This window comes from Phasianus colchicus, chromosome 15 (genome assembly GCF_987193195.1).
Source record: "Phasianus colchicus chromosome 15, bPhaCol1.hap1.1, whole genome shotgun sequence".
In the NCBI taxonomy this organism is placed as follows: Eukaryota; Metazoa; Chordata; class Aves; order Galliformes; family Phasianidae; genus Phasianus; species Phasianus colchicus.
The window spans coordinates 5335150-5347639 of NC_143450.1; the positions used below are offsets into that span (position 1 = coordinate 5335150).

The window sequence follows — 12490 nt, forward strand, 5'->3', positions numbered from 1 at the left end:
CTTCAGCTGCTTCTGTGTCTGACTCACAACCACGGACACATCAGAACTGCTGTAAGCCGCCATCAGCCCTAACAGACTTCTCACTTATCTTCACCAAAAATACAGATGCTAAGAAAGTATCCCCAATTTAAGCTCGTATCAACTTTTACCAAGATTAAAAGCCATACTGAGGAACAAACGCGCTCTCTCAGCTCTTTCAATCACTTCACTGAAACATCGGCTTAAAGCATGTTCCAAACCTTCAGCAGTCCAACAGGTTGCACGTTTGTCACCGGGATACACAAGGATTACTCCTGGAATGCAGAACGCTCCTTAAAATCCTGTAAAACTGCACAACTCACTTCCTTTCAACATCAGCTGAGCTACGCAGCACCGGGATAAAACACAGCGCTGGAATCCCACGTGGGACCCCGCAAAGGGAGCCCCGCAAAGAGCAGGGGGAGAGGGAAACCAGTGGGGTGCGGGGAATACGTAACGACACGGAGGGAAGCCCGCAAGGTGCGCCCACGGCACGCGCCGACCGCGTTCAGCGGTCGGGATTTCCAGCTCGTCGAGACGGATGTCCGAGCCGCGCGCCCGGGATTCCCGACCCGGCACCCGAGGCGGGAAGCGCTCGGCTCCCGCAGCGCCCCAACGCTCGGGGCTCCCCGCGCCTGCTCGCAGCGGCTGCCCGACACGGCGCCGGGACAAAGAGCCGCCGGGACGCGGCCCGAGCGCGGGGCGGCCCGCTTCGTTCCCATCGCTCTTCGAAGCGAACAACGCCGGGCAAGAACCCCTCGGGAACGCGGAGAGCCGAGCGGAGCGCCCCGGGAAGCGGCGACCCGCGCGTCCCACCGCCCCCCGCGCGGCGCTGAACTCAGAGGGCCGCGGCACCGCCCGACCCGCGCCGCTCCGCCGGGGCTCCGCGCGGCAGCCGCTCAGGGCCGCGCGCCGAGGCGGGACGCGCCGCAGGTACGGCCGCTGCGGGGCGGAGGAGGGCGGCAGCGCCGCAGGTGAGGGCGGGCCCGGCCCGCGACGGAACGGCACGGAGAGGCCCGGCGCCGAGCCCCGCAGCGCGGCCGCTCCCCGGGCAGACGGCCGTCCCGCCCCCCACCGCCCACCTGTCGCGGGGGTCGATCCAGCTGGTGGTGCGGCTGCCGTGGTCGATGTAATACACCTTCCCGTCGTAGTCCCGCGCCTCCTCCCAGCCCGCGGGCAGCGGCAGCTCCTTCCGCGGCATCGTCCCCAGCGCCGGCCGCGCCGCCCCATGCAGCGCCCCGCTCCGCGGCGGAGGCCGACCCCGGGTTAGGGCCGGGCCGGGCGGGCTGCGAGGAGCGGAGCGGTGCGGAGCGGGGCCGCGCCGGCCCAGCCGCGCAGAGAAGCGCCCCGGGCGGCGGCGGCTCCTCACATGCCGGCCCCGCGGCGGGGGCGGGGCCTGGCGGGGGGCGGGACCCGGAGGGGCGGGGCGGGGCGGGAGAGCCCTCGGAACGCGCTGCGATGGGACCCGGCCCCTCGCGGCCCCGATCCCGCGCCGCTCCGCCGCCTCGGGCCGCCCCCGCTCCCCCGGCCGGGAACGCCGCCCTCAGGGCCCCGCCCCTCCGCGCGCGGCACCGGCGGGGCGGGCAGCGCCCCCTGCTGGAGGGGCGGAGGCCCGGCGGAGCCGGAACGGGGGCGTGGCCCCGGGGCGGGAGGGGCGGCCCATCGGCCCGCCCGCTCGTGCCCGGCAGCCGGCGTCTGCGGTTCGGCGGCGAGCGGCCGGCCATCTTCCGACGGCACAAATGCCCCCGGACGCGCGTGCAGCCGGCTTCGATTGACCCGAGGGACCGCCCCCCGCGTTCCCCTTCCCGGTCTTACCCCGCCCGCAGCGGCAGAGCTACGGCACGTCGGGTCGCCCTGCGTTGTCCGGGAATCTACAATGACGGCGTGCCTGCGCTTGGCGCGGACCTTACGGCTCCCGGCTGCACGCGCTGCTGGCCGCCCGCAGGTTGCGGGGTTACGGCTGCGCGGGGCGCGTCCAACGCAGCCCTGAGCGCGGCGGTACGGCTCGGTGCCCAGCCAGCCCTGCGGGGAGCCCCGGCAGCCGGTAACATCGACGGCGGTGCTCAAACCCACCGGAGGTCTCTGACAAAGAGGAAAGTTTAATTCGGCCTTCCCCTATCAGAGCCTTGGACGGGCGATCCCGGATTTGGTTGATGTTAAACGTCAAGCGGCCTTTCCCACAGCGTTAATAAACATAGCGCGCTTCTTCACGCTGAGAAAAGGAGTAGAATCCCTTGGATGAAGCGATTGACTCGCTTTTATGAGCCCCGCTGCCGCCGGCTGCTTCCAGCAGCGCGGAGCTTCGCCCGGCCCGCTGCCAGCCGAGCGAGCCCGGGCAGCGCGTGTGACGCACGTGGGGGCCGGGGCACAACGCGCCCGCAGCGAGGCAATGACCACCCGTCACCGCCCTCGGCGTGCTGCGAGATTTTTTTCCCTCAACCAAATCAAGATTTTATGTTTGTTTGTTTTTACCCGACTGCCGTACTGCGCGTGCTGCCGCGCGTTCCGCCGGGCGCGCAGTGCGGTGCCCCTGCAGCACGGCTCAGCACGGCGCTGCACAGCCGGCCCTGCCCGCCTCGCGCCTCCGCGCCGGGACGCACCTGCGTGCCGCACACCGGCACCGCCGCGCCCCGCCGCACGGAGGGGCCGCGCAGGCGCAGATCGCCGCTGATCTCACAGCCCCCGCTGTGCTGTGGAGCTGTGCCAGCGCGTTGTAACCGCCTGCCTGCCTCACCTGGGCGGGGACCGCGCGTTAAGGTGGGGGTGGCATCAAAAGTGTCTTACAGCCCACGGAAGCAGGTTTTTCCTTTCTATTTCTGGTACGAATTTTTGACTGATGGATCTGATAGTATTGATTTATAGCATTAGGTGATGCTTCTTGAAATTCTGTTTTCATTTATATGTTTTCTTCACTTAATGAAGCACACTATGCGTGCCTGTTTGTAACAGCAAAGAGACCTGGGCTGCAGGCAGTATGATTCCAGCACGTTTCCATACTCAATAACAACATTAGGCTAGAAGCTGTCGTCTGAGGATGTAAAACTTCTGTAAATACGGTTTCTCCAGTAGCAATGCTGCTGAGCTGCTGTAACAGCACCGGCGGCGTTATGGTACCTTATCTGCCACTTTCTGTACTCGTGATGACCGAGCTGCCACTTCCGTTGTAAATCCTATTTGCTGAGGGTTCATACGCTGGCTACGTTCTCTTGCCTCTCTCCAAAAGCTGCCACACAACTCCCTCCCACGGTGTTTTCACCATTTCAGTATTGCTTTTTTAGCTCTCGGCTCAAGCTCTGCAGCAGAAGCCTGACTTCAGCCTCAGAACAGCTCTCAGCAGAGGTCAGGACACGTATCTTCACAAACAACATAATAAGGAGAAGCCTAATTTATTACATCTGATATGGATTTTGAACAAGTGCTGCAGAACTTCTGGGAAGAGGAAGCGTGGAAATGGAACCACAGGCAGCACGTGACCTCCTGCAGGTCCCCTCACACAGCTCTCCTGCAGGGAGTCTGGGCAGGGCTGTGCCACCAGGAGCTCACTGGGCTCAGGGGAATGAGACCCCCAGCACAAGTTGTTTGCATCTAGGAGCTCAAATGTGTTGCTGGGGACCTGTGCTTTGGAATCCGTTCACACATGGGGATAAATGGTCTCTAAGTATTAACTACGTGACTGGACCAGGTCCAAAAGTTGTTGAAGAGTACCCTGATGATGCACATATTATTTGCAGAGGAACCTGTCCTTCTGAGTGCTTCCCCTGCAAATCTGCCCCCAGGAAGTAATATCACAAGTGGTGCTTCGCTTTTGTTTCCTTCTGCAGAGGATAAAGAGAAGTAGCAAAATTTAAGTCTGAACAGTTTCAGCTTTAGGACATTGTTAAGAGAACAAAGGAAAAACAAGGCTGTGCAGCAGGTTCTCATTTCCAGCCTCTCAGCTGCAAGAAAACTTCTATTTTAAAAAACGACCTAAAAAGCTCACCAGTACAGACCAGAGCATTCAGGAAAACCGTGACAGTGAGAAGTGCTTCCACCTTGTGATTTCATGGTTTACATTTACACCAAAAGTAACAAAGTAAGCTCCATGAATACCCACCTAATATTTCACTTCTTTAATAAGTTTCACTTCTAGACAAGTCTGATAACAGCACTTCACATCTATCAGCACAGAGTAACATCTGCAGCGAGGGACATATAGGGCTTTCTCTGAAAATATACCCAGATTGATCCTTCTGAGAGAACAGGGCCTGGGGTGCTGGCACATGCAGTGCACAGGGGAGCACACAGGTGCAACACTGCGATCGGAACGGGATGGGTTCTGTTTGCTCAGCAAAACTCAGATGGGCTCTGAGTGCGATAGGTGCTGCACAGCACTGCCACCACGCTGTTCTGCTTTAGACGTGCCCTGGAGTGAATTAATGCCCGTAATGAATTCAAACATCTCTGCTGATACCATGAATCATTAAAAACCTCATCTGCAACCCCAAAAGCTCTCAAAATTAAGTGGAGCTTTCTGACTACATACTTAAACGAGATAAAAGCAGCAGGGCTCTCGCTGATGCATGGTTCCCTTTTAACATCATCAAGAGTGACTGTTAGCTCAGGAGAGGGTCTTTGATCTTACCTCCCATTTGTAAATGCGTTAGAAATAAGCAATCTCACAAAGAAGACAGATTGCATGGGGGCTCCGGGGCTCACAGCAAGTCCTTCCGTCTTCCATTTAATACCATGTTACTGCATTTTCAAACAGTCTGGAAGTTTCTTTGGTGCAATTAAACTAATTCCAGGATTGTAAGGTCACTAGTCATGAGATGCAGAGAGAGCTGATAGGAGCATTTACAAATTATTTTGTTGCCATAAACAGGTGATGCTTATGTAAGACTTTGCTTACCCAGAGGTCAAAAGAACACCCCTCTGCAGAATCCATGGTACAGTGATCACTTCTACATATTGGACGCTGTACACGAGATGACAGTGGCACACCACGATTTTTCTCATTTTCAGAGATTTCACAATAGAAGACCATTAATTCACAGGAGTTTTAGAGACTTTATTTATGTATAAACAATTTAAACACTTTGCCATAAATTATCTTTGCCTGTCTCTAGTCTTTGCTTAGCAGCAAATTAAAATTAATATAAAAACTCAATGAACAATTCATACATGTATATTACAAAAAAGTTCTTGTACCAAAGTTCTTATTAGACTTTTTTTTTTTTTTTTTTCTTTTGTGGTGACTGTAATGTGATTGTCTCAGTTTCTCGACCAAACAAACACACTAATAATTTTTAAATCTGAAACAGTGATTGTGCCTTCTGGCTGATGTATGTACAGGGTGATCTGACGTGGTGCCCATTTGCAATAGTGTAACACAATGCCCACAGCTCTACTGGAACTGATACCAACAAACTACTGAATCTAAACAGACTACACCCTGTAACTGTGTTATACTGTCCACAATGGAAATCTTCAAAGACAAACAGAGTATGAAATTTATTTGTAGTGATTTATAGCCACCATTTTGAATGTAACTTTACACTCTGCCCTCTTTGAATAAGTTAAGCTTCAGGCCAGACAAATGGAGGGTCAGAGTGCAAGTGCGGTTTTGTTATTTTAAATATAGTTTCCTTTACTATTTCCAGTGTGCTCTCACTTGCATTCTCCTTTTCCTCCAATTGCTACACACAAATCACCCCAAAGTCATGTTTTAAATGCACCTGTATTTTGCTTTAAATGAAAACCTCTTAGATATTTATCAAACAAGCAGTCTGAATCGTTTGTGTTTCATCAGCTGGTTAGTGAAAGTGGCCCACTTGGATTTCTTAGTTTGCTCACGTGTGAATGAAGTGAGGTAATACAATACGAGGCCTTCTTTTTATTTTTCCTTAGACCCAGAACAAGTGGGTAATATTTCAGGGGTACTTTTAAATTTGTATGGTTAGAGTTTTCAGTCAGGCTTTAGTCCACTTCAGGATGTGGTTTTTAATCACTTGAACAGTAGCATTTAACTCAAAAAATATGAGCTTTTTTGCCACTTGCTATCCCAAAGTAGCTCAGCCTAGTGCCCCCATGTAGGTCTTCATCTCCTTAGGAGAGGAGATAACAGTTATGACTACTGATTCATCCATCAGAGGATGACAGCAGTTTAATTTGTTACCTCTTTCCCATTTCATTCTGTCTTAAAAACTGGATGTTGCTGCTACTGTCTGCTAGCTCTGGGTACTGCTCCACAGGCAGGACATAATATCCCTCGTAACCTTGAACCCTTCCCGTGTTCAGAAGCTGTTGCTTCTCTCCGTCTGTCCATACGCGGCTGCCCTCGCGGCCATCCCGTGCCTTCTGCTGCTCTTTGGCCCAGGCCGACCCCAGGGCTCGCTGCCGAGCCTGGTCTAGCACTCGTGCCTTTTCCTCATCCAGCGTGTCGGCGGTGAGCCCGTAGCGGATGTTGATCAGCAGGGTGGAATACTGGAACTCGATGTTTGTGAACCGTCGAGTCCTTCCATTGATAAGGAGGGTTGGCTGGGAGACGGTCACGTTTACTCCGCTGTCCAGGACCTTCCTGCCGCTGGTCATCGCGAGGGTGACGAGGTCGCTATCGGCTGAGCCTATCTTGACAAAGTAGTGAGTATCCTTCCCCTCGATGCTGTAGTGCATTTTTTCCAGGTAGTGAGCACTGTTAAGGACAGAGGCAATTTTTCTGCTATCGTCTGTGGCTATGCTGGAAATGCCAGTGGTTACACGGCCTTCCTTCACAGCAAACATGATTCCTTTCCCAATAATAGGAGTGCTTGTTGCAAACCAGTGGCCTGCTTTTTCTCTAATACTGGCATGTAATTTTTTAGATATGACCTGTCCCTCAAGAGCCATGAAAGCTTGATTGTGTCTTTCTGTTGTCTGCTGGACTCCTGTAATTAGCTGGAAAAAAACAAAACAACAAAGAAGATACAGACCTGAAAATGCTGTTTTCAGAGAACAGTGCTAATCTTTGTTTTCTTTTTATAAAGGCAAGTTGCACAATGAAAAACTGTGTGGAAAGACCACTCCCTTCCCATATAAAACTACATCCAGAATTGGTATAAAAATACATTTGGCAAATAATTTTATAATCAGTAATGACAAGTAAAAGATTATGGTCACATGTGCTGGTTTACATCGTCACGTCGGTTGTGCAAGTTTAGCACAGACTGTTTGAAAATGGCCTAGCATTTCTTTTAAGTATATTAAACTGGTTGGAATTTATGATGAAGGCAGAAAGCATATACCATATCCCAGCCTTAACCCCACAAGTGCACGTGAAGACCATAACTGACACTAGCTGTAGTAACAGAAGTAGGAAACCATAGCCTCTTCCTATGACAATCTTCAAGAAAAAAAAGCAATGAAAAAGCTTGTACAGGGTGGGGAGCAAATTCATTTCTTAGCAGTACAATGAGTACCAACCTAAGTTCACTGCGACACCCACATTATTAGGTTAATTTTACCAATGGTACAACGGATGATAAATTACCCTGCAAAGTTTCCTTTTGTCATTGTTAATCGAGTTAATCAAATTACAACTTGTTAATCAAGGAAAAAGTCAATAAAAGACAAACTAATGACACTGTAATTATGATAACGAAGGCTGGCAAGAAAGACATATGTTCATTAAAATAAAATCTAGCTAAATTCACTTTTGTTTTACACTGAAATAAATCCTTGGCCTTGCACTGTAACTACTGAAGAGCCAGCGGTTCTACTCACAGAGAGAGGCAAATTTATCAGGAAAAAGGACTTCATGTTTCTGCCTACCTGTCCATTTTCACACGCTTGACTCTCAGTCAACTCATACGGCGGTGACACAAAGTACATTTTTGCTCTAGGGAAACCAGGAATAATGTTGCTAAGCTGAAATCCGAACATCACCAACCAGCTTTTGACATCTAAAAATCAAAAGTAAGGAGGCAAGTAAGAAATAAATGTGCACATGTACAATAAATCCACAGATTTAGGAAATCCACCTTTGACCTCATTTGTTTCAAGTAGCAGTTTTCAGAACAGTGGTATTCCACAGTGAACAAACATGGAATATCACCTCAAATACATCCTAAATAGTTCATCAGTGACACACAACCACTTTAATTCATTCTTTTTCCACGACTGCACATGGAACACTTTATGCAATATTTGTCCCATCTCTGACACCTTCTGATGAGGTTAATGAAATCCATAAGCGATACCGTAAAATTATGCTGTATTAGGTTTGCACTCCTAAGAACAGCTACAAAGTGTTCTGGCAACATGCACGGCTTCTCTTCTTATCTGCTCCTCCTAGCCGTCCTGAGGTCCCTGGAGGACCCATTAACTGCAGTCAGATGCTTCAGATGTCCGCCTTCCACAGCGCAGCTGAGCCTGCTCAGGCAGGTGCAGTGGGAGTGCAGGAGGAAAGGGAGGGTGCTGCAGGGCAGGGTCTCACCTCAGCCCAGGGATGTGCTTTGGGGAGCTCCAGCTCTCAGCTCGACATGACAAGCCCTGTCTTCTTTTCTAGTTGAAAGTGCCCACCATGCCCTGCTTGCTGCTGCGGAGCCCTGGGAACTGAGCACCATGCACTGCCAGCCCCTAGGGCATGCATGGCCATGAGCCAGCATCTGTCTGCTGCTACAAAGCCTCTTCTCCCTAAAGATTCAGCGGTTGCCTCATAAAAAGTGTAATATCTGATGGTCGTGGACATCCTAATGTGTAGTATTGATTGTAAAGTGTAATACTTATTGGTTGTGACAGCAAACGTCTCCTTTTCTCAACTGTTCTGACAGTAAAATAAGTACTAAAATATCCTGTTTGTATGAAGATATTTATACGTATTTCCAATTACATGAGGGAGAAGGTTTGTTTTTTTTTTTCACCATGAAATCCGAGGTGCCAGCATAATTGCAATACGATTTTCTTAGTCCATATAGCAACAATCGTTTTAACCACAAATGAATTATTTTTGCAGAGAAGGTATGTGCTATACCAAAAGCAATGCATTTCCTGGGACTTAATCCAGTAGATGGATAAATAAAACAAATGCAAATTCTGAATATAGCAAAATATCAGAAGATGGCATTGAAGGTCTAAATCAAGCACTGATAAATGAAAACAGAATTTTGTTGCATTTAAGACAATGAAGTTCGATCCCAAAGTAATTTTAGTCAATATTTCTCACACTAGGAAGAATCCCACTATCTTCATATTGCAAAGAAGCTACAGTGGAGGCGATGGTATGCCACACCTGTGACTGGGTCCCAGAGAACAAAGGAAACCTGCTACAATTTTCTTTGAAGGAAATGCACGCTTTTCTTGAATTTCAAAGTACTGCTAAAATTAAGATAGCTCCTTTTTTAAAGTATCACCGCTCTAATTACTGTATACAACAGATTCAACTTTGAAAAAACCTTTTCTTAAATACACGTTAATTAACTTTCTTTTTGGAAATTGCCGACAGCCAGTTCAAGTACTGCGTGATCTTACTAAGTGAAAAATTATTACTAATTAAGAAGAGGTTACAAGTTTTACCCAATTCTAGCATGCACAATCAAAACCACTTTATTGTTTCTCTCTGAACATGTGCCATAAAATTTATTAAGTTTTCCAGGAGAAAATAATAATTAAAAAATAAAAAATAAAATTTTTGTTGTAGAGACTAAAAACTGTTTGCCTATTAAAAGATAGATGGGGAAAAGAGGTTTAATTAAATCCATTCTTGGTGCTAATACGTAATGTGTCTGTGGGCTCAGTCAGAAATTAATTCTGAAAGTAGCCCTGAAGGGAAGAGATTCCAAGACATTCTGGCTCTTGATTCTGCTTACTAACCTGCTTACTGGTAACTTCACATCGCTTTACATCTTTTACAAACACATCTCCATACGGTACTGAGTTCAAAAGGAAGAGCCCTATGGGTGAGCTGAAATTGAGTATTTAGGCCAAAATTATGTTTCCTTCTTCCCATTTTTCTCTGTGGTTTCTCATTTCTTGCCCTTCCTTCAGGGAGGAGCATTATCAAAGAATCAAGAGTAGCCAGCCCTTTGCACAGCATAGAAAAGAAAATAGCCCAATCTTGATGCTCTGATACCAATATATGGCTAGTAAGGTGAATTCTGATTCCCAAATGAACTTCCGAATGATAGTGTTATTTAAACAAAAATGCAACAAAATCTCACCTGTTACATAATTCTTTAGATCCAGCTCATTGCTGAGAGGGTTGTTACTCTTGAACATGTACAAATTGAAAGGAGCAGGTTCTCTACCAATGTTTTTCCACATTGTGTAATCAGGAGATGTCCAGCGTCCAGCTAGGACATCGTAGTCCCTTTGGGTAAAATGGACGAGTTTGGTTAAAGGATCATACAGCCCTCCATGGAACCCAATAACCAGCTGGAAATCGGGGTTTGAGTCATAATAAATCTCCCCATATGCAGTGTACTGAAGCTGTTTGATCATGAGGCCATTGATGCTGAATACGGCTAATGGAGTGCCTGTGTTATCGGAGGCGACGTAATATTCTTCCCCACTGCTACTCTCCATTGCAAAGAGGTGGCCTTGCAGATCGTAATACAAAGAGGTAATTTCTGAATTGGAATGATTGTAGACATGTGTTACTCTTGTTGGATTATGAAGATCAGCATAAAAGTATTGTAGATGATGCCCTAGGTTAGTCTTACAGGAAGCCCTTCGGCCAAGTCCGTCGTAACGGTACTGAACGTTCCAGCCATTTGCTTTGTTGTAAGCTCTTGTTAAAAGTCCTTTCGAATTGTACTCAAATACATCCGAACCTCGTTGACACAGGAATCCATCATCATCTATTTTGTATGGTATGTCACCTAAGCGCGTAATCCTGTCTCTTAGGTCGTAGCGCAGGGGCATCAATCGAACACTGTTTCCAGGATTCAGGAGGTGAAGATTTCCATTCAGGTCATAACTATAACGCCAGGTAGGCCTATCATTTACTGCTACGCTTTGCAATTGCCCATCTCCATCATAATCATAGGTATACTTGGTTGTGTTGGCATACGGCCCAAGTTTCAGTTCTCTTTTAGTTACTCTTCCCATGCTGTCATATTGCACAGTCATCCAGTACATCAGGGATCGGAACATTTCATACTGAACTTCTTTAATGCGTCCATGGGTATCAAAGTGCTTACTCAGTGTCATAACTGCTGTAGTAATAATTTGATTTATATCATAATAAATAACTCCAAATTTGCCAAAATGCTCAACTTTGCCAGAAATCTCATCATAACGGTAAAGATCAACCGGAAGAGGCGTCTCACTTATGATGGGTTTGATGCTTGCGATTCGAAAACTATTGTCATGATATGTATAATCAAACCTTGCATTGACCATACCTTCTTCAGAGAATCTGTAGATTTGTTTGTCAACGAGAGGGCCAATTTTACGATAGCGGATTGTGCAAGAAAATCCTCCACTTTGCAAATTCACCATTTTTAGGACGCCTGTAGTTTCATCGTATCCAAAAGTAACTGCAGTACTGTCATAAACAATTTCTGATAATTTGGATAGCTTTCCATACTTGTAAAAGACTTGTCGACCAGTACCTAAAAATGATGTTTTCAAAATCCTCCCATCATCACTGTAATCAAAAATCACTGATGCGTTGCTTTCAGGAGGATTATAAATATTCCTAATGTAGCCAACAGACGTGTGAGTTGACATGCTATGCCGAGCAACGCTAGGCATAGTAACAGCATGGAGCCGGTCTGAAGAATCATACTCAAAGATGTACTGCCGCTGGCTCTGAAGTAGTAGTACCATTGACTACGGAAAAAAAAACAACACAACACATTCACAATTATTGTCTTTTAGCCTGTGACCTCTGAGAGGGCATTTAAAGAAACACAAGTTTACTAAAGAGGCAATAATGTTAAATTAATAAAAAGAGACATCTATATGTTGGTTAGGGGCACAAAGCTGCTCTGGAGTATTGTCAGATTGCCAGATGAAAGGATCTGCTACTTGGAAATCAATATGCTGACACTCCAGAGAAAGTGTAGGTTAGTAACCTATTAGCTACCCTCTCTTTAGTAGGATTTTTTCTTTCTTTCTTTTTTTAAGGATGAAATGGAATTTGGTAAATGAATTGACTGATCTTTCTGCTAGCAATTGTAATGCACAGCTATTGCTGTGAAGCAAGTGACAAACTAAGCAGCGAATGGGTTCAAACAACAGATTCAAAGAAGGGAAGGGGAAAATAACGTGCAATTTTCAGGTATTTAAGCTTCTTTCACTATTAAAGAGTCTTAATTAGGATAAATAAAAATGCATTACAGTATTTTCTTTTAATTCATAACGAGTAGAGATGAATTGCTTGTTCTACCTGAACCTTTGGTCAGATTTAGTAATGCATTTTTGTTCTTAATTAAGCATGACTCATTGCGTTAGTTTATGTCACCATGCGGTGGGTGGCCAGTTCACTTTCAGGAAAATATCAAAAGATACAAAC

General features: G+C 47.5%; 2 protein-coding genes across 23 annotated transcripts in view; both read right to left on the reverse strand.

The window, feature by feature from the left end:
* Window positions 1-1970, reverse strand: part of WWC1 (WW and C2 domain containing 1) — a 63563-nt gene extending 61593 nt beyond the window's left edge. The window contains exon 1 of one of the 2 annotated variants that reach the window (XM_090150630.1): window positions 1834-1970. Coding sequence is in view for 1 of the 2 variants with exons in the window: in XM_031598028.2 (XP_031453888.2) it covers window positions 1101-1219 (119 nt within the window). In the remaining variant the exon portion in view is untranslated. Of the gene's footprint in view, window positions 1-1100; window positions 1351-1833 lie in introns of those variants that run through there. The other variant, XM_031598028.2, reaches the window with a different exon arrangement.
* A 2311-nt stretch (window positions 1971-4281) lies between these two features.
* Window positions 4282-12490, reverse strand: part of TENM2 (teneurin transmembrane protein 2) — a 979011-nt gene continuing 970802 nt past the window's right edge. For all 21 annotated transcript variants that reach the window (XM_090150611.1, XM_090150610.1, XM_090150609.1 and 18 more), the window contains 3 exons: window positions 10191-11805; window positions 7804-7934; window positions 4282-6930 (listed from right to left, as the gene is read on the reverse strand). In XM_090150611.1, coding sequence (XP_090006737.1) covers window positions 6169-6930; window positions 7804-7934; window positions 10191-11805 — 2508 coding nt within the window. In that variant the 3' untranslated portion in view covers window positions 4282-6168. The remainder of the gene's footprint in view (window positions 6931-7803; window positions 7935-10190; window positions 11806-12490) is intronic.